Source organism: Euprymna scolopes, chromosome 3 (assembly GCF_053919585.1).
Source record: "Euprymna scolopes isolate OS-2025 chromosome 3, ASM5391958v1, whole genome shotgun sequence".
Classification (NCBI taxonomy): Eukaryota; Metazoa; Mollusca; class Cephalopoda; order Sepiida; family Sepiolidae; genus Euprymna; species Euprymna scolopes.
The window spans coordinates 196529486-196551364 of NC_136484.1; the positions used below are offsets into that span (position 1 = coordinate 196529486).

The following is a 21879-nucleotide window of genomic DNA, read 5'->3' on the forward strand; positions in this document are numbered from 1 at the left end:
TTGGAGTCTATATTCGAAACACCCTCCCCCTAACTAGAGAAATAAAACTAGAATCAGAGGGCCAGGCCTTTATGTGCTTCAGACTAAATATGCAACACAATATTAGCTACTTATATTTTCTCTACCGCTCTCCCTCAAACCAAGACTGTACCCTAATAAACAAAGTCTCAGACAGCATAGATATAGCACTCTCCCTCGATACTAGCGCACAAATACATGTATTTGGTGACTTCAATGTCCACCACAGTAACTGGCTAGGATTCTCAAATCACACAGACATAGCTGGTAGCGCCACATATAGCTTCTCTATATCTCATTCCCTATCTCAGATGGTTACATTTCCGACACGTTTCCCAGACCAGCACGATCAACATGCCTCACTTCTAGATCTCTTTCTGACAACAGTTCCCAATGACTGTACAACAAATGCCCATAGCCCACTCGGGAATGCTGATCACGCTGTGATAATGGTAGAAATCAGCCTAAATTCTCGCCCTAAAACTGAAGACCCACTACTCAAAACAACGAGGTATTACAAAAAGGCTGATTGGGAAGCCATCAGGGAGCTCATCAGAGATGCCCCATGGCAAAATATCTTTACTCTTCCAGCGGAACAGTGTGCAAATGAGACAACTGAATGGTTCAAAACTGCTATTGAAGCACATGTTCCCGCACGGAAATACTATAGCAAGCCCCACTCCCCCCAATGGTTTACTTCTGCTTGTGCAGCTGCCATTTGTCAAAGGCAGCATGCGTTCCGCAGATTCAACCGACATAAGTCCAGCTCAAATAAACAGAAGTTTATAGAAGCTAGAAATAATTGTAAGAGAGTGATAGACACAGCTAAGTCAGATTACTCTGAAACCACCAGAAAGCGCATCGAAGCACAGAAATTAGGAACCCGGGATTTTTGGAAAATCTACAACAGCGTAGTTAATAATGGACAGTCAATTATTCCCCCACTAACAAACAATCATGAGGTTGCTTGCACGGCAACTGACAAGGCTAATCTGCTTGCCAGTCGGTTTGCCTCAAACTCCACACTGAACTCGGTACACCACTCACTCCCTGATTTTCCTCTGCGAACAGACGCCACACTTGACGACTTGAAAATCACCCCTTCTCAGGTACATGCTATTATAAAAAACCTAGACACCTCTAAAGCATGTGGACCAGATCTCATCCCGGCTGTGCTATTAAAAAAATGCTCTGCCGAGGTTGCTCCAGTTCTGTCCAAACTTTACAATAAATGCCTTAACGAATCTTGTTTTCCCGATTGCTGGAAAACCGCCTCTGTGGTACCAGTCTTCAAGAATTCTGGTGAAAGAACTGACCCACTAAATTATCGCCCCATTAGCCTCCTCCCGCTTTTCGCCAAAATATTTGAGTCCTTAGTTAATAAAGCCCTAGTCCAGCACCTAACAGCTGCTAAACTCTTGACTGACAAACAATATGGATTCAGGCAAGCCCGTTCAACAGCAGATATCTTAACTGTAGTTTCTGAACGTATATACCGTTCATTGGATAAAACAGGGGAGGGTAGAGCGGTGGCCCTTGATATATCTAAGGCTTTTGACAGGGTATGGCACGATGGTCTTCTAAGGAAAATTAGATCATATGGAATCACTGGAAGAATTCATAACGTAATTAAATCCTTCTTAAGTAATAGAAAAATCAAAGTTGTCCTCGACGGACGTACATCCAAACAATATGACATAAATGCGGGAGTGCCTCAGGGGTCTATCCTTGGACCTCTATTGTTCCTGATATTCATAAACGACCTCCCTGATAATATTGTTTCGGAGATGGGTATATTTGCCGATGACACCACTCTCTATAACAGATATGAGGGGAAAACAAATGAACACATATCCAAGAAAATGGCAGAAACACTAGAGGATGACCTCCAATCCGTAGTGGAATGGGGACAAAAATGGTTGGTCTCATTCAATGCTGCTAAGACTAAGCTTGTTTCCTTCAATAACTACAAGAAACCTTCTCTACCACCAATAGCAATGGCCAAGAACACATTGCCTGAAAGTACTTCTTTTAAACTCCTCGGCCTAACGTTTACAGGGAATATGAACTGGAATAGATACATTGAGAGCATTGCCAAGGCTGCTGCAAGGAAGGTTGGCTCCCTCTACCGTGCTAGAAAACTACTTACGCCTGCCAGTATCCTATACCTCTATAAGGCAACCATTCGCCCATGTATGGAGTACTGTTGTCACATCTGGGCTGGTGCATCTGCTGCTTGTCTCTCGCTCCTGGACAGGGTTCAAAAAAGAGTCGCAAACCTGATAGGTCCTGAACTGTCATCTGGGCTTCAACCTCTGTCCCATCGACGAGATGTTGCATCCCTCTGCCTGTTCTACAAATACTTTAATGGTGAATGCTCTGACGAACTGCAAACACTTGTACCTCCCCGACGTAACTACCCCCGACAAACCCGACAAGCTACTAAGTCTCATCCCTTTACAGTGGAGATCCCTAGGTGCAAGAAAGCCTTTTACTCCAATAGTTTCTTCCCCAGAACTGCGGGTCTTTGGAACTCCCTTCCGGGATTCTGCTTTCCCAACTGCAATGATATGCAGAAGTTCAAGTGTAATGTTAACAAACATCTTTCTACTCTTCTCCCTTCATAATGACCCCGCTAATTAATTCCCTAATAGTAGCCCCCTGCTTCAAAGTGGCACTGTGCCTTGTTTGGGGTGAAAATTGAATAAAAAAAAAAAAAAAAAAAAGTTTCAGGCCTTAACACATGTATATTTGAGTTGAATACCGTGAAAAACCTCTATATAGTCAGACATATCAAGTTTTTGTTGAGAAATATGAAAAAAGAGCCACAAAAAGGGGTGTTTTTAGCACTGAAAGTCCCTGGGGACATGAACCAGAATTTTGCCAGGGTCACCCATACTAGATTTATATTAAGAACAATGAGATCCATTTAATGGATGGATCAAATGCTATGGGGCAAAACGTGTCATTTTTGGCCATTTGGGGGCATTTTTTACCTCTTTTGAACCCCTGGAGACGCAACGGGAATTTTCACAAAAACATTTTTTTTTACTGTGCACATCTATTTAATCAAATACAATTTGGGCAAAATTTCAGGAAAAATTATTGGATGGTTATTTGGCAATCATCCGGACTAACAGACGCACGGACAGACGCCGCTGAAAACATAGGTTCCACTCCGATAACTCTGGGGACCAATATAACCCACATTTTACATTTCAAAATTAATAATGATCGGTTTAATAGTTTAAGCTGAATAAAAATAAACATCATTTAAAAGATTTTATTTGAAACAATTTTCTCATTTGACTTACATATACATACAATGGCGAATTTTCTCTTTCTGTGAAATAAAAAATAATTTCATTTGTTATAAAAATGTCAACAGACGAAAACATCAATTGAAAAAAATTGTTTGTTTCTTTTTTCTGATGTTTTTATAAATTCAAGCATCAATGGAAAAGATATGATGCAGATATTGTGGAGGAGGGCAAAATCCTAAATATAGAACTAATTGGGGAAAGTGTTTGTCTCATCAAGAGAGATATGTCCTCTTTTCCTCAAGCTACTTTGAAGAATGAATTACTGTATGAAAAACTATTCAGCAACACAAAAATGAAATATCTAAGATTTTTTATTCGCTACGGTTGCAAAAGCTTTTTTTCTGTTTCGGTGATTTTCATTAAGGACACAAAAGACTTTTATAAATTAAAAAAAAAATCCAACTCTTCAGATTACGAAAACAGATTTTTTGATCAAAATACTATGAAATCTTAAAATCCAAGAATTTCTTGTTATTTCTTATCTAATTTATAAACATCACTACGTCTGTCTGTCTGTCTCCATATTTTCAAACTATCTCTTCCGAAACTAAAAGTCGCTATGGGTCTCAAATGATTGAATTCTTTATGGATCTTTAGGTGGTTAAAATAGTTTTTAAGAAGTCAAAATTAAAAAAGTTGTTATACATTTTGTAAATTCATCTTAGTTTATTTTTAATCAGTTCATATGTGTGTCACGTTGGTACAGTGGTAACGTCACCAACTTTGAATGCTACAATTTTTCTGTCGGTTTCGATTCTAGATGATGGCACCCAAATACATTTTTTTTTACTTTTGAAATCATAACTCTTTAATAATATGTACGAAATCTGGACAAAGTAAAATATCATATTTAAGAGTATTTTACGACTGCGCAAAGTCTGTCCCCCCCTCCCGACTAGTAGGAATATAAAATGCTGCTGACTGTCAGGTTTTCTAATTCTGATATATATATATATATATATATATATATATATCTATGTATACATACATAAACATATACTAGTGTGGGGAGGGGGGCACCCAGCTTTGCATGGTTGTAAAATATGCTTAAATATGATATTTTAATTTGTCCAGATTTTGTCTATCTTATTATAGAATCGTGATGTCAAAAGTAAAAAAAGTATTTGAGTGTCATGAGAATTGGAGCCAAAATCAAAACTGTAGCATTCAAAGCTGGTGACGTTAGAACTGTACCAACGTGACATGCATATGAACTGATTAAAAATTAGAAATAAAGATGAACGTATGATGATTTTTTCAATTTTGACCCCTTTTTGATCCCTTAATATTATAACCTGCTAAGGACCCATCAAAGAACAATCCGTAAAAAGTCCAATCATTCAGGCCCCTGGCATTGCACTGCGACTTTTAGTTTTGGCAGAGATAGGGTTTGAAAATATGGAGATAGACAGATTTATATATATATATATATTTTTTTTAATTTTTTTTATTACATTTTCACCCCAAACAAGGCACATTGCCACTTTGGTGTAGGGGGCTACTATCAGGGGAAACATCTACTGGGGTACTATGTAGGGATTAGGGCAGCGAGATGTTGGTTCACGTTGCATTTGAACTTATGCACATCAGTACAGTTGGGGAAGCAGTGACCTGGAATGGAATTCCAAAGTCTAGCAGTTCTGGGGAAGAAACTACTGGAGTAGAAAGATCTTTTACATCTAGGGATCTCTACAGTGTGGGGGTGGGATTTTGCAGCTTGTTGGGTCTGTCGAGGGTGTTCACGTCGTGGGGGCACAAGTGCTTGCAGTTCTTCAGAGCATTCACCATTATAATACTTGTAGAACAGGCAGAGGGATGCAACGTTTCGACGATGGGACAGAGGCTGAAGTTTAGATGCCAGTTTAGGGCCTATCAGATTTGCGACTCTCTTTTGAACCCTGTCAAGGAGCGAGAGACTAGTAGCCGATACACCGGCCCAAATATGACAGCAATACTCCATAGATGGGCGAATAGTGGCCTTATAGAGGTACAGGATACTTTCAGGTGTTAAAAGTTTTCTAGCACGGTAGAGAGAGCCCACCTTCCTTGCAGCGGCCCTGGCAATGCCCTCGATGTAATTGTTCCAACTCAACTTAAATAAATGTTTAGAGGTACAGAATTCATATATAATATATACACACACACACACACACACACACACACACACACACACACACACACACACTAGGTTGGTGCAAAAACAATATCGTTTTCTCACATATGTTACTTTTATATATGATTTCTAAATTCATTGATTGATATATATATAGCCATGTTAAATATCATTTTGAAGCACGTTTTTTGGTTCTATCGAATTGTATAATTCGTTACGGTTCTCAATATCTTCATTCATTTTTTTTACAGACTTTTCAACAGCATTGACAAAATTCAAATCCATATGATTTTCTTGTTCCACTTCAAACTAGGCTGAAAAGCTGTCGAGACGGCTTGTGATATCATTGATGTGTTTGGCCCAGGAACCACTAATGAACGTGTGGCACAATGGTGGTTCAAGAAATTTCGCAATGGTGATGAGAGCCTCAAAGATAAAGATAGCCGACTGCAGTTGGTAACAAACATTATAAGCTGATCCTCATCAAACTACACGAGAAGTTACTGTTGAACTCAAGGTCGACCACTCAACAATCGTTTGCCATTTAAAGCAAATAGGGAAGTCAAAAAAGTGGGATAAAAGGGTGTTGCATGAATTGAACAATAACAAAAAAAATTTGTCATTTTGAGGTGTTTTCTACGCTCCTTCTCCGCAACAAAAACAACCCATTTCTCAAACGGATTGTGATGTGTGGTGAGAAGTCGATACTCTACCACAACCGGTGACATTCTACACAGTAGTTGGATGCCGGAGAAGCTCCACAACACTTCTCGAAGCTGAAATTCCATCAAAGAAGGGTTATAGTGACTGATTGGCGGTCTGTGACTGGTCTCATCCATTACAGCTTCTTGAATCCAGGAGAAACAATTACAAGTACTGCTGACAAATTGACCAAATGCACCGAATCTCCAACGTATGCGTCCGAGATTGGTCAATATGATGGGACCAATTCTCCTCGATGACAATGCTCACCTACATGTTGCTCAGCTGACCCTGCAGAAGATGAATGTATTGGGCTATGAGACTCTGCCTCACCTGCCATATTCACCAGACCTCTCGCCCACTGATTATCACTTTTTCAAGCATCTCAATAACTTCCTGCGCGAAAAATGCTTCAAAAATCGAGATGATGCAGAATCGGCCTTCAATGACTTCATCGTTTCCAGAACTCTGGATTTCTATGCTAATGGGATAAATAAACTTGTTTCTCGTTGACAAAAATGTGTTTATTCTAATGGTTCTTATTTTGATCAATAAAGTTTATTATGAAAAGAGTTATGATCTTTTGAAGTTGAACGTCAAAAACGACATTAGTTTGACACCAACCTAATATATATTCCAGATAGAGAGATATCCAAAAATGAAGAATAACCGAATTTAAACAAAGGTCGTTGATAGTGGTCAATCAAGGAGAGCAAATTATATATATATATATATATATTTTATTATTCTTTATGTAAATACAATCATATCTTGCTATGATATGCAGACCGTTTTGATCATAATAGGCAAGAAAAATTCAAAAATTAAAAATGGTTCAAAACCATTTTTAATTTTTAGAGGAGATATACTTTGCCATAATTGGCATGAAGTGATGTTAAAGATCTTATGGATTTAAAATTAATTACAAAAATCAAATTTTATTTGAAGAAGGGGAGGTAAAAAGATGTTTTTGGGGAAGAATATAGGAGGGAAAATATAACATAAATATATGTAGGGGGGCTATGAACTCCTTAAGAGATAGAAATGGAGGAGTGAGAATAGTTGACATGTGATGAACGAAGATGTCAGAGAACAAAATTAATGATTTTATAAATCGAGATCTAACCTGGTTAACTGAATTGGGTCAAAAGGTCTGTTTATGAAACCTGACATTTGTCGTTCGATTTTTTATTTCTTTATTATATCTCTTAATTTAAAATTACCATTGACTTTTTTCAGTTATATCAAATTCAATATTCATTTAATTTATATCTTAATAAGTTAAAATATTAAGATTATTGAATAGTTATTATGCTAGCTTTTATTTAGTTTCTATAGATACACACACATACAAATGCAGACACACATACACACACATAGACCAGTTATTATAGAATAGCAACTGAAATCTAAAGAGATATCAATCATACCAGTTATTAAAGGTACCACAGGGATTATGAAGAAGAACCTGAAGTCCTACCTAACCAATATTCCTGGTGAACCAAGTGCAAAAGAGATTCAAACAATTGCACTTAAGGGAACAATGAGAATACTAAAAAGAGCTCTCGGTTGGTTTCAATAAAAAGCAGGGCAATGTTGGCAGCTGGTTTCAAAGGAAGAAAATTAAAAAATAAAAATAATAAAAACAAAAAGATATAGACACTCACACGAATACATATGTATACAAACACATACAGATATACTTGCACAAACACACGCACACAGGCATATGTACACATATAAATTGTGTTTTAAGTTATTATTAATTTATATAAGTATTTGTTTCTTATTATTTTTATATTTTTAAATATTATTTTATTATTTATTATAATTCATAATTTTTATTATTTACTTATTTCGTTTCTTTTCTTAAACTTATTAATTTATTTATTGATTTAAGTTTTGATATATAAAGAGTGTATTTAAATCTAAATAATTTTCAAAGGGTTTCTCAAAGAATTTTAAAATATTTTAAAAATCATCTAAGGTCACCTTTAATCTTTACATTTCGATGGTCTTTTCTAAAAAATTTATAGTATTTTTTTTTTTTTAATTTTATTTTATTTAGTTAGGGACTTAATTAATTCTTATGAAAACATCATTTCACCTTAATGTATTGTAAATCTTTGAAAATATGTACTTAAAACTATATTACTGGGATTCACTAATTAATTTCCAATATATGTTAGAGAAAGGGATAATTAAATCAATAAATTGATGCATTAAATGCTAATGTAGCGCTGTAGAAAGTGTGCTGGAGATAACAACTAGAATTGGGGTATTTATTTTATTGAGGGTATTATAGTAATTATAGTTAGGAAAGAAACTGTAAAAAAAAAAAAAAAAAAAAAATTGTTTCCCACTGGATTGCAAAGATGATTTTGCAATCTTTCAAAAGTTTGAGTGGCACTTCCTCAGATGTTGTCGTTAAGTGAGCCAATGCTAAAAGAGAATTAAAGACAGGAACATTTATTGACTTTCTTCTTCTTCTTCTATTCACTTTTCCTCAGACATTTTTTTGATATCACACAAGTTTATTCACGTCTCATCATGCAGCAGGTGAGACGTCTCCAAATTTCACGAAGCAATCTCGTTTAATCACTTACTTCCAAGTTTTCCTTGATTAGTCAAGCTTCCTGCAATTTAAGGCATCTTTGCTTCTTCAACAGTTTATCCAGGAGGATGAACGTTCCATGTGACCATACAATCATGATCGATTCATCCTTACAATCACTTCCATGCTGAACAAGTGCTTTTAGCAAATCCTCTAAATTGATGTGTTCAGTTTGCTCAGATTTCATGTTGCAAATCCATCTGATCTTGGAGTTGTCATTTTGCTGAATACGGGCAAAAGAAGATGAGGGTCAAGCATTTATTGCTATATATCCTAACACTCTCGACACAACTGCTATATAACTTACTCGGATGTAGAAGGGAACAACTTACGATGTCAACAGAGAAAACAAAAATTTTGTCCAAACTGTCGGCTGTACTAAATTCATATTTAACACCTGCACTCGGCAGATCATTGTTTTCTAGAAATAATTCAACATCAAAATCTATATAAATATTAGAAAAATAAGAAATCTATAAGAAAAAAATAGTGCTACCCTGCACCAATATAATTATTACACAACATACTATACACTGTCTGAAATGAATTTCCAATATTAAAAACAAAATATTGATCATCCTTGGATGTTGATGCAGCAAAGAAATGATGGTTAAATTGATTGCAAAATCAGAAAACAAAGATTGGAAAATGAGTTTTTCATACAATTTTTTTTTCTGAGCATATAATATGATCCCTTTTATTAAGCCCCGATATGTATCCTGTATGAGTCTCAATTTTCATTATGTCATTTTTTACTTATTTCTAGCCTCACAGACTAAATAATTGCATGTCTAGTAATATTATCTGTACAAACAATAACAAAAAAACAAAACAAAAATAGACGTAGCCTTATACATAAACATTAAAATTCCGAAAATTTTTAGAATAAACTATTAAAAGAAATAAAACAATAAAGATAAAAATTAAAATAATTTCATTATCAATCTAAATAAACATGTTACTAGTAATCAGCTTAAAATGGATTTTTTAAAGCAAATAAAATACATATGACATATTTTTAAATCAGTAAATAAAAAGAGGGGTAGTGGTAGTTTATCAGATCGTTACTAGGAGAAACACCGGAAGTAGCAACATGCTTATAATTAACAGCATTCACACGGGGTGGGTTGAGCCATTTCCAAATGAGTTCACCATATTCTGCATCAAAACGGTTCACCCACAGCAATTAGCAGCTGAGTTCAAAGCTGATACTGATGGAAGTGGATTGTTAAACGCCAAACTAAGAACATAATTAGGTCAGGGGAGCAAAGGAGAAAAGAGTAAAAAGAGAAAGAAAAATGAAATTGCTCGAAGCTTCAGCATCTCATGAGTGAAAGATGAAAACTTTTTGAGTTGCATTCAAAGTTTTTTTTTATTATCGTTTCACCCCAAATAAGGCACAGGGCCATTTAGTCATGAGGGGCTACTATTTGGGACCAGATTTGCAGGGATACTATTAATGGAGTTGGGCAGCAAGATGTCTGTTCACATTACATTTGAATTTCTGCACAGTACAGTCAAGGAAGCAGGTGCCTGGGAGGGAATTCCAAAGTGCAGCAGTCCAAGGGAAAAAGCTATTGGAGTTTTACAGAATCTAGGGATCTCTACAGTGTAGAGGTGAGATTTTGTGCTTGTTGGGTTTGTTAAGAGTATTGTCGTCAAAGGAGTACTAGTGTTTGAAGGTCGTCAGAGCACTTGCCATTGAAATACTTGACACAAGAATGCCACGTTTCAGTGATGGGGCAGAGGTTGGAGTTTATTTGATAGTTCAGGATCGATTAGGTTGACGACTCTTTTTTGAATCATGACTAGGAGCAAAAGACTAGTGGCAAATGCACCAACCCAGATGTAGCAACAATACTCCATGCATGGGTGAACTTTGATCTTGTAGGGAAAATAAAAAGACAATGAAAGTATAATAGACTCCTACAACTGTAGTAGATACTGTGTACAGCACCTGGATTTATTTTCACCAATTTTTTTACTTAGAATCTTTTATATTTTGTGGTGCGAAATGATTATCACCCATCCACTAGGTCCTCAGATGGTAGACAACAAGCTTTAGACATGGAGATTAGCTACTAATACCCAATAAGTAGTCAACTCAATAATCTATCTTTTCTGTGAAACTTTTGAAAAATTGTTTTTTTTCTATGCGCTGATGAAGCCCAGTTGTGCAAAATTATAATTGATGAAGTGTTATATACTTGTATGCTAACACTGGGGGAAAAACAATTGTATGCAATGTGTTACCAATAAAAGACCAACATTTTGAAAATAAATAAATAGTTGAGTATCTATTCCTTTTAATATGGTATCTTTAAGAAAAATATTTATAGCTCTAGTATCGCACTATCGAGCTATCTAAAAGAGAATCTTGTTATTTATACATATGTAATTACTATTCCAAGTAGTTAACTTAGATATAAACGTATAAGCTATATTACGCTAATATCTTTTGTGTGTCCCCTACAAAAAAAAGGTTAGAGAATCTACATGAGACCTAAAAGTGGTAAAAATGAATAAAAGTGGCCCTGAATCTCTAAGTGCCTCTACGTAAGGAAGCTTTGAAGACAGAATCCTATGTTAAAACTTCAAATATATTCGGATGAAATTAAATCATATGTATAACATTTTCTGGGGAAGGCAATGAAGGTGATTCCAACTCTTTAAATGCCTCTCAATATGCTGAAACTCTATGTGGTTCCTCCAAGGGAGCTTTGAAGAAAAAATCCTCCTTAAAATCCCACCCCTTCACAATTGAGATCCCTAGATGTAAGAGAGCCTTCTATTCCAGTAGTTTCTTCCCCAGAAACGCTAGACTTTGGAATTCCCTTCCGGGTTCCTGCCCCTCCCCCCCAACTGTATTGACATGCAGAAGTTCAAGTGCAACGTGAACCGACATCTTGCTGCCCAAATCCCCACATAGTATCCCTGTAGCTTATGTCCCTGATAGTAGCCCCCTACATCAAAATGGCAATGTGCCTTGTTTGGGGGTGAAAATGTAAAAAATAAAATTGCAAACACATGCATGAGACACAACTTCAGAGTTTTTCAAATTTTCAGTTTCTTTTGGCAAATATTCGTCGCCGCAAAACGAAAACAAAATTATGGTGTCATGAGCAACAAAAGTCATTTTCCTTATTCATTATCAAGCAACGGCAGGTATCCTGCTAGTATTCATATAACCATGTATTCATATAACCATGTATTCATATAACCATGTATTCATATAACCATGGCCACTAAAGCATTGTAACTGTGGCCCGAAAAGTGACAAGCGGCCAGTGTCGACGACTTCAGTATTTCACATGAACATGTGATGCATCAGCCAATATAAACTCTGCACAAGTAAGAAATGTGTCCGAAAGGCGGAATCATTTGAAATGTCACTGATAAGCGTTAATCAAGTGTTTATCCAATCACGTCTTATCAATTGATAATCATTTTGTTTTGATGACAACAGCAAAAAAAAGGAAAAAAAAACAAACGTAAAATTATAGAAATACAACACATTCTGATATCCAGGATGAGAAAATCAATGTGGAGCATGTGATGCAACGGAAAAAAAATGGTTGTTATTTTTAACACGAAACTTATCTCTTCTCACCATAATTCGCACCTTCATGAAGCCTCCTGCCTTCATAAACTTCTATGACAAACTTTCATACCAGACTTAAAATGGAAGCCTTACATCAAATCTGTTGTTTCAATTCTTTTTTTACTCTTGTTCACCACAAACAAGGCATATTGCCATTGCACGTAAGCGGCTACTATTTTGGACTATGTAAGATGGGCAAAATGTCTGTTCACATTACATTTAAACTTCAGCATTTCAGTACAATCCGGGAAGCAGAGAGCAGGGAGGGAATTCCAAAGTCCAACAGTTTAAGGAAAGAAGTTATTAGAATAGAAAGCTTTTGGTACCTAGGGACATCTATAGTGAAAGATTTTGCTGCTAGACGAGTTTATCAAGTGTGTACAAGTGTGATGAGCTCATCATAGTACACTCTATTAACGTACTCGTAAAATGAGGATAAAATATTGCAGCGATGGGACAGAGGCTTGAGCTTGGTTGATAGTACAGAACCTATTAGATTTGAGACTCTTTTTTTAACCTAGTCTAAGAGGAAGGAAGCTAGTGGAAGATGCATTTGCCCAGATGTGGCAACAATATTCCATACATGGGCGACTGGTGACTTTATAGAAATACAGGATATTCTCAAGTATAAATAGGCTGTTATTAGTCATGACTATCAGTGGTTGAAAAGGTTTCTTGGCATAGTTAATGGAAAAAAGCTTAGTCTTAGTAACATTAAACATTACCATCCATTTACGACCTCATTCCACTATTGACTGGAGGTTGTTTTGTAATGATTTAGCCATTGTGTTAGTTATGCGTACATGTATTTTTCTCTCGTGCCTATTATAGAGCATTGTATCATCAGCAAATATATCCATCTCAGACACAATGTTATCAGGGAGGTCATTTATGAATAATCTGTATACGAGTCAGGTACATCCTAAGATGGAAGACTGCTGTCATATTTGTGGTGATGTCATTCGAAACACGTTTGCAAAAATGACGTTATAACTTACTGGGGAGATGTTATCATCTCTTCACCGAAGATATGTTGCTAATCTTTCTTTACTATATTAATTTTTTTCTGGCAGGTGCTCTAAACTACAATATACCCCCCCCCCCTTCTCATAAAATTTTCAAGTGTCAAAGTAGGATCACAGTATTTTCTTCCTGTGTTCTTAAAACCAAACAGAATTTCTTTCCAAAAACCATATACAATTCCATGAGACTGCTTCTCTAATGACTACAACATAGTTGTCTTCAAATGCAATGTCAACAAATACTTGTTATAAAATCAAATTTGTCCAGTATCACTTTTTTATTCTCATTAATCTTTATCCTCAAGTGGCCTTTCGGTCTTTGTAAACAGTGACTCAATAAAAAAAAAAATTTTGGATTTTAAAAAATACTAATGAAGTGTAGATAAAAATTTACAAAAACAAGCGCAGTTCAATGAAAAAAAAAGATTTTTTTCATACACACGTCTTTTCAAATTTGTAAAAGTTTTTGTACCTTTTGTTTTATTTTACGCAAACTGTCAAAAATTGCCTGCAGTTTCTTGGATTTGTTTTTTTTTAAGAATATGAAAATTCAATCAATTTTTTTAAAACTTGAGAAATAATTGTCTGCAGATCTTAACTTTAAATACATAGAAATATAAACGAAAAAGAAAAATCATCATCATCGTCATCAGTAGTAGTAGTAGTATCACTGATCCTTTATTCTCCATCACACAAGGAAGGTTTTCATACATGCATTGTGAATCCTCTGCTAGTTATCTGAAGTTGGTTCCATGTGGTATCCCTACTGCACCATTGTTTTAACATTTACAAAAGAACATTGCTAACAAGCTCATCCTTAGCTTTTCAGCAAATTTGGTTCTTCTAATTTGGATCAGAGTTAAAATTTGAAGATGTCCATATAGAGATTCTTTTGATGGGGTGCTGCCTCCAGCATTCTAGTGTATACACTTAATTTTCTTCAATCTTTTGCTAAAAGTGACAGGAGCTATTTCCATATTCAAAAACTGATGCAAAATCATGTTTGATCTTGGTAGAAATATTTGACTTCTAGATTGTTTTTGGGTTCAACAAAGAACTACTGTGTTACCTACTGAGGGAAGGGGGTGGCATGTGGAGATAAACTATAGCTAACGAAAGATCTAATAGGACTAAAAAATTAAAGAAATTTTAAATAAATTTTTAAAATTCAAACCAATCAGATCTTATTCATCTTGGATATGGAAAATTATGAAATGGATAATCTTTATGGATTAAGTTTCAATTTTAATTTGATTCCCAAAGTATCATTATTGGTTGAGCTAATCTAGTTTAAAAATGTAAAATACACAAGTGATTATATTGGTAATATAATACAGACAGAACAAAATCTTAACGTGCAAATTTTTTGACAGATGTAAGTACATAACAAAAAACTTTTAATGCAGAAATGTGCTAAAGGTATTTTTTATATATTAATGAGTCACTATTTAACAGCGTAAAAGCTTGTTAAGCTGAAAATTTTGAATTTAAATAAATTTTTTTTATTTATTTGATAAAAAATCTCTCACATTTTTTTTTATAGTTTATAACCGGTTGTCATATTTTTGATTATATTTGATGCTTCTAACATAATTCTATTATATGAAAAAAATGTTTTCATGTTACCTTGTTTAAACTTGTTTTTCTTGTTTTATTTATGTATATGTATTTGTCTCTACTTTCCTGTCTTATTCGTCACCCACCCCTCGCGACTATTGAAACAGACAAAACACTACTCAGCCATGCTACAAAGTAAACTAGCGATAAAAAAAAAACAATGCCGGGAATTATTTTCTCTATTACAATAGGTAAAGTTAGGACTTTATTTAAAAAAAAATAAATAAATAAAAAAAATGTAAAATTAATATATTTACACATTTGAACGTAACGACTTTTATTCTATAGATAGGCACACGTGCACAAGTTATCCGGAAATAGAAATCTTCTTCCGCTCTAGAAAGACACGGCAATATGCCAGTTGGCAAAAACGGACGCCAAACCATTATGGCAAACAGACGTTAAGTATTTTAAAATTCATCCTAACCAATGTATTTCATGTTACCTTGTTTAAACTTGTTTTTCTTGTTTTATTTATGTATATGTATTTATTTGTCTCTACTTTCCTGTCTTATTCGTCACCCCCTCCCCTTCGCGACTATTGAAACAGGCAAAACACTGCTCAGCCATGCTACAAAGTAAACTAGCGATAAAAAAAAAACAATACCGGGAATTATTTTCTCTATTACAATAGATAAAGTTAGGACTTTATTTAAGTAATATACTTAATATATACTATTACTGTAAGCTTGCTTATATTGAAAATGCTTGCTTCCTGGCTAGCCAATCAAACCATCTAATATAGTTAGTCTTATTTTCAATTATATTCAAAATATAATACAGTGACATTAGCAAAAAAAAAAGTCACCTATGAAAACGAACCTCCTAAATTAAAACCTTGAATACTTATCTAAACTCAAATGGAAATTAATATTAAGCCGACTTTACAAATTGATAAAAGTTAATTATTGGATTTTAATTATAAGGTGAAGCTCCAATGATTCAAACTCGAGATAGATAACGACAAAAACTTCCACCCATTAATATGGGAGGGGAGATTATCATCAAAAGTGTCCTGAATTGATAATTTAGCACCGGACTTACTAATTAGATATTAATAAGTCACTTGTACCCATTCCCCTCCTTCCCGTTTCTTTTTCTTTTTTTTTTTTAATGGAGAGTAGATAATACAGTGGATGTGTTATCGGCAGCTCCAGTAACTCTCGCTTCTCCTATTTTGTCCCTCAGTCCTCATTCAAATGAGTGATTTTTCTGACAAAGGGTGAAGAAAAAGCTGCTTAAAGGTCGGTAGTACTTGGTGAACAGTAGTCTGAGATGTCGGAAATTTTTCTGTCTTTGTCTGTCCTTGTTGCCATGTCACTAGTAAGGGTGCTGGAGGTAAACGTTTTGTCTGGGCTGATGTTATCCACCTGATAGTCAGGGACCCGAACCTTGGATTAACCACTAAGGAGGCTGTCCTATCAACAGGCGCAAAGTACTGGGGCTGCTGTATTGCCATTTGGTGAATGGATTCTGGACCATGCAGTAGTCTCTAGTGGGGCCTCTCGATGCCATACTAGTGGGTAATTGTTACGGCTTTACCTTTTCATGTGCTACAAAAAAATAAAAAATTCCTGTCTTTTTCTCTCTTACTTTCCCTCTCTGTACTGCTCTAACCAAGTATGCCGACCTGTTCCACAATTCCCAAAACATCAACATGAAATATCTCCAGAAAAAAAACTTGAATAAACCTAGAACCCCATCTTCCAATGTAGACTCCTACTACCAGGTCTCCTTCTCCAACATCAGGGGTCTAAGTTCCAACCTTCCAGAGGTTGAAACCCAATTACAGGAGACGAAACTGAACATATCATTTCTAAGCGAAACTGGAATAGGGCCGACCACTTCCCTAGATGAGTTCATAATTAACGGATACTCTAACTTAACAGCTAAATCTGACCACCAAGACCACCATGGGCATGGAATATGTGCCTACATTAAAGATGGCCTCCCGTGTGGCAGGGATATCTCTAGAGAAGATCCTAATTTACCCTATATGTGCTTCCGGGTTGCTAACACCACTACATTTATATTTGCCCTCTATCGGCCCCACAACAGCGGAGTTACTATCTTTAAGAGCATATCTGAGAAAATAGACCACATACTGTCTTCACATCCCTTGGCTAACATCCACATCTGTGGTGACTTCAACGTCCATAACGTGGAATGGCTGACCCATTCAAATAAGACAGACGATGAGGGGAGGTTTTGTCATGATTTTGCCATTGCTTATGACATCACTCAGATTGTTCGCGAACCCACCCGTGTGCCTGATACTACTGGTCAATATGCAAGCTTTCTTTCTTTTTTTCTCTCAACTTCCCCTGAGCTATGTTAATGTTCCGTTCATTCTCCTCTAGGATCCTCCGACCACTCCGTCGTATCAGTTAAGATATAAATGAAATGTAATAAGTCCCCAGACGTACCCCTCCACCGTACTGTATACCGATACTCTATGGCTGACTAGGATAGCTTCCATACATTCATATCTGATTTACCTCTGCATTCCATGTTTAAAAAGCATGTGTCCTCTATAGTGTCAGATCTGACCGAATGGTTAATTGTAGGGATAGACCAATTCATACCATCTAAAAAATTCCAACAAAAACCTAACAGCCAGCCATGGTTCTCCCTCGAATGTGCTGCTGCTATCGCGCACAGAAATCACTTTTTCCATAACTACCAACGTAATAGATGCACTGAGACTAAAGCTGCTTTCAGGAACGCCAGCAACCACTGTAAAAGAGTAATAAAAAATGCAAGAGAGCTATATGCTCAGTCTGTTAAATCCAAGGTAGCTGATCAGCGGCTTGATTCCCACCAGTTTTGGCAAATAATAAATAGGATCCTGAACAGAAGTGTGCGTTCTATCCCAACCATTATCAATGGACCAGAGGTCATCTCGTCAGCATCAGACAAGGCCAAACTATTTGCAAAGAACTTTGCAGCTAATTCTACCAATGCGACGAAGGCCATCAACTCCCCATATTTCCTCCTATAACACAGAACACGCTAGGTAACATACAAATATCCGTGCATGAGGTCGCCAAGCTAATCAAGAACCTTGATTCCAGTAAAGCAACTGGCCCTGACGGCGTCCCAATTATAGTGTTAAAAAAGCTTCAACCAGAACTTGCTCCCATACTTACAAAACTGTTTAAGCGTTGCCTTAAGGAGAAGTGCTTTCCGACTCCCTAGAAAACCTCATCAGTTTGCCCTGTATTTAAGAATTCAGGTGATAAGTAATCTCCCTCTCAGTACAGACCAATAAGTCTCCTGTGTGTTATGAGTAAGTTGCTGGAATCCATATTAAATAGAGAAATAGTCAACCACCTCAGCAGAAACAATCTTCTTAGTGACACACAATATGGTTTCCGTTCTGCAAGATCTACAACTGATGTGCTAATGGTTATATCTCACAGGATTAGTGAATCTCTTGACAAAGGCTTCCTTTCTAGGGCAATTGCTCTTGACATATCAAAGGCCTTTGACAAGGTATGGCATAAGGATCTACTTCACAAGATTTCCAGCTACGGTATAACTGGAACTGTTTTCTCAATCATTAAATCATTTCTCTCTGATAGGCTCATAAGAGTAGTGGTAGATGGAAAAAAACCAGAGGCCTGCAGTATTAATGCTGGAGTCCCTCAAAGGTCAATCCTGGGCCCAACTCTCTTCCTGATCTACATCAGTGACCTCCCTAAACACATTCTTAAATCATTTGTTGACATCTATGCTGATGACACGACCATCTACGGCAACACATCAAAGGCTGTAAATGACAAAGTTCTCTCTGATTCTCTCTCCTCTGATCTCGAGAGCGTGGTTCAATGGGGGAAGACGTGGCTGGTTACCTTTAATGCATCTAAAACCAAACTCCTATCCTTACATCATCAACGCTCTGATCCCCAGCTGGCATCAATTGTGATGGATGGCTCTCGTCTGGGTGAGGCCCCGTGTTTTGACAAGCTTCTGGGTTTGACCTTTACTCCTGATCTGAAATGGAACACGTACATCAAGTCTGTTGCCAAGGTCACTGGAAAGATGGTAGGATCCTTCTACCGCTCCAGAAGATATCTCACTACTGATGCAATTCTCTATCTATATAAAAGCCAAGTACGTCCAAGGATGGAATACTGTTGCCATATCTGGGCAGGAGCTGCTAAAAACAGCCTATCCTGCCTTGACAGAGTACAAAATAGACTTTGTGGCTTAGTGGGGGATGCCCTTTTCTCTACCCTGCAATCTCTCTCCCACAGAAGAGACGTTGCGAGCCTATCCTTGTTTTATAGTTATTTCCATGGCAGGTGCTTGTCTGAACTCCAATCTCTGGTCCCCCCTCGCTAATCTTTCATGAAAAACACCCATCTAGCTGAATCCACTGTGAAAAATTTCCCCCACACTTTATCTGTGCCTAAATCAAAACGTGGATTCCATGAACAAAGCTTCTTTCTTAGAACTGCACGCCTGTGGAACTCTGTTCCATCTGCCTGCTTCCCACCTGACTACAACTTGAATGTCTTCAAGTCCAACGTTAACAAATTCCTAATGAACTGCCCCCTTAAGTAAACACTTCATCAAATCTCCACACTAACGTAATGTACTTGCAATAACCCTTATCCCTGAGTGGCTTCCGGGCCTTGATAAGTGGTGACCACCGTGTAAAAAAAAAATTGTTTTTCTTTTCATTTTAATAAAATTAAAATTTTATAAACTTATCTGATAATTGCCTCTAGTGACCCCACATAGAGTTAAAGGAAAATTTCAATAGTTGAAAAATTTAATCCTGATTGAAACTTATTTGAATGTTCGAATTGTTAATATATCGATTTCTATAACACACAAACATTTGATATAGAAGAATAGAATAAAAATTTTAATGTTTCATCTTTTACTGAGATTACAACTCTTTAATTCTTCACATTCCATAAATTCCTTTCTCTAAATGAAAGTGGAAAAATACCTTGATTACTGAAAGTTGTGTTTTTTCTGAATTCAACATGGAATCGAGTTTTGTGTGCGATTTCAACAGAAATTCATTCAATGCCTAAAAAAGAAATAAAAAAAAATTGTAAATAGAAAAAAGTGTTACAAACATTTCATTTCACTAATCATTCATTAAAATTCAATTGTAAAAAAATATTTCAAACAAAAACTCAGTATAAAAACATGGTTTTATTCAAAACTGATTTACATCATTTCCTGTTAACTTTAGTTAAAACTGAAATGGAGAGAAATGATTCAGATGTTCAACAAAATGTCAATTTTAAAAACTTTGAAAAACAAAATAATTCGAATTCATCAAATAATAGTTCAGTTGGAGAAGTGGCTTTGTTTTATGGTGCACATATTTTAATCATAACTTTTTAGTTTTGAAAAAAAAAATGTTTCAGATTATTTAGTTAAAAATATTTTGAAAGACAAAATGTTAATTTTTAATAAATTGTTTCTTACAAATATTGTAATAAGCATTTTGTTATTTTTAAAAACTAGAAATCACTGGAAGTGGCAACTATATATATATATATATATATATATATATATATATATATATATGTATATATATATATATATATATATATATATATATATATAGTGTCTAGGTTTATAGATAAAAATATGCTGTCCTTTTGTTTTTTTTTTATAGTAGTATGTGAATATCACTTCTTCATTGCAAAAAAACCCCTTTCATTGTAAAGATATTTTCACATGATTTGCAGTTTACATTAAGTTTAGTTACAATTGTGTTCACTTTTCATGTCAATGTTATCTTTAAGGATGCTCAAAATAAAGTTGACATTTCTTGGAAAGGAAAAAAAAAATGCAATATTTTGACTAATAATTGATTTATTTTTTAAATTCCAAGTGTATCTCTTAGAGATAAATTAGAAGGAGCCATCCTAAGCCTCCACCACCACCACCACCACCACCACCACCACCACCACCACCACCACCTGCAGATGAAACCTAAACCTGAAGCAAGTGACCTTCACAGTGTCCTTCGAAAGATATCTGCACACTGGTAATCCTTGGTTTTGCAGACTGTACAATTTGTGCTTTTTCATAATACATAATAGTCATAATAATAATACATAATAGTCATAATAATAATACAAAATAGTTATAGTCATAATAATAATACATAATAGTCATAGTCATAATAATAATAATACATAATAGTCATAGTCATAATAATAATAATAATAGTCATAGTCATAATAATAATAATACATAATAGTCATAATAATAATACATAATAGTCATAGTCATAATAATAATAATAATACATAATAGTCATAGTAATAATACATAATAGTCATAATAATAATAGTCATAGTCATAATAATAATAATACATAATAGCCATAATAATAATACATAATAGTCATAGTAATAATAAAAATACATAATAGTCATAGTCATAATAATAATTCATAATAATCATAGTCATAATAATAATACATAATAGTCATAGTTATAATAATACATAATAGTCATAGTTATAATAATACATAATAGTCATAGTTATAATAATACATAATAGTCATAATAATACATAATAGTCATAGTCATAATAATAATACATAATAGTCATAGTTATAATAATAATAATAATACATGATAGTCATAGTCATAATAATAATAATAATAAATAATAGTCATAATAATAATACATAATAATCATAGTCATAATAATAATACATAATAGTCATAGTCATAATAATAATACATAATAGTCATAGTCATAATAATAATAATACATAATAGTCATAGTCATAATAATAATAATACATAATAGTCATAGTCATAATAATAATAATACATAATAGTCATAGTCATAATAATAATACATAATAGTCATAATAATAA

At 35.0% G+C, this 21879-nt stretch overlaps 1 protein-coding gene across 1 annotated transcript in view; it reads right to left on the reverse strand.

Moving 5' to 3' along the window:
* Positions 1–21879, reverse strand: part of LOC145263208 (uncharacterized) — a 291719-nt gene that overhangs the window by 6784 nt on the left and 263056 nt on the right. Inside the window, exon 27 of the mRNA XM_080120287.1 lies at positions 19974–20057. Within this exon, the coding sequence (XP_079976413.1) occupies positions 19974–20057 (84 nt within the window). The remainder of the gene's footprint in view (positions 1–19973; positions 20058–21879) is intronic.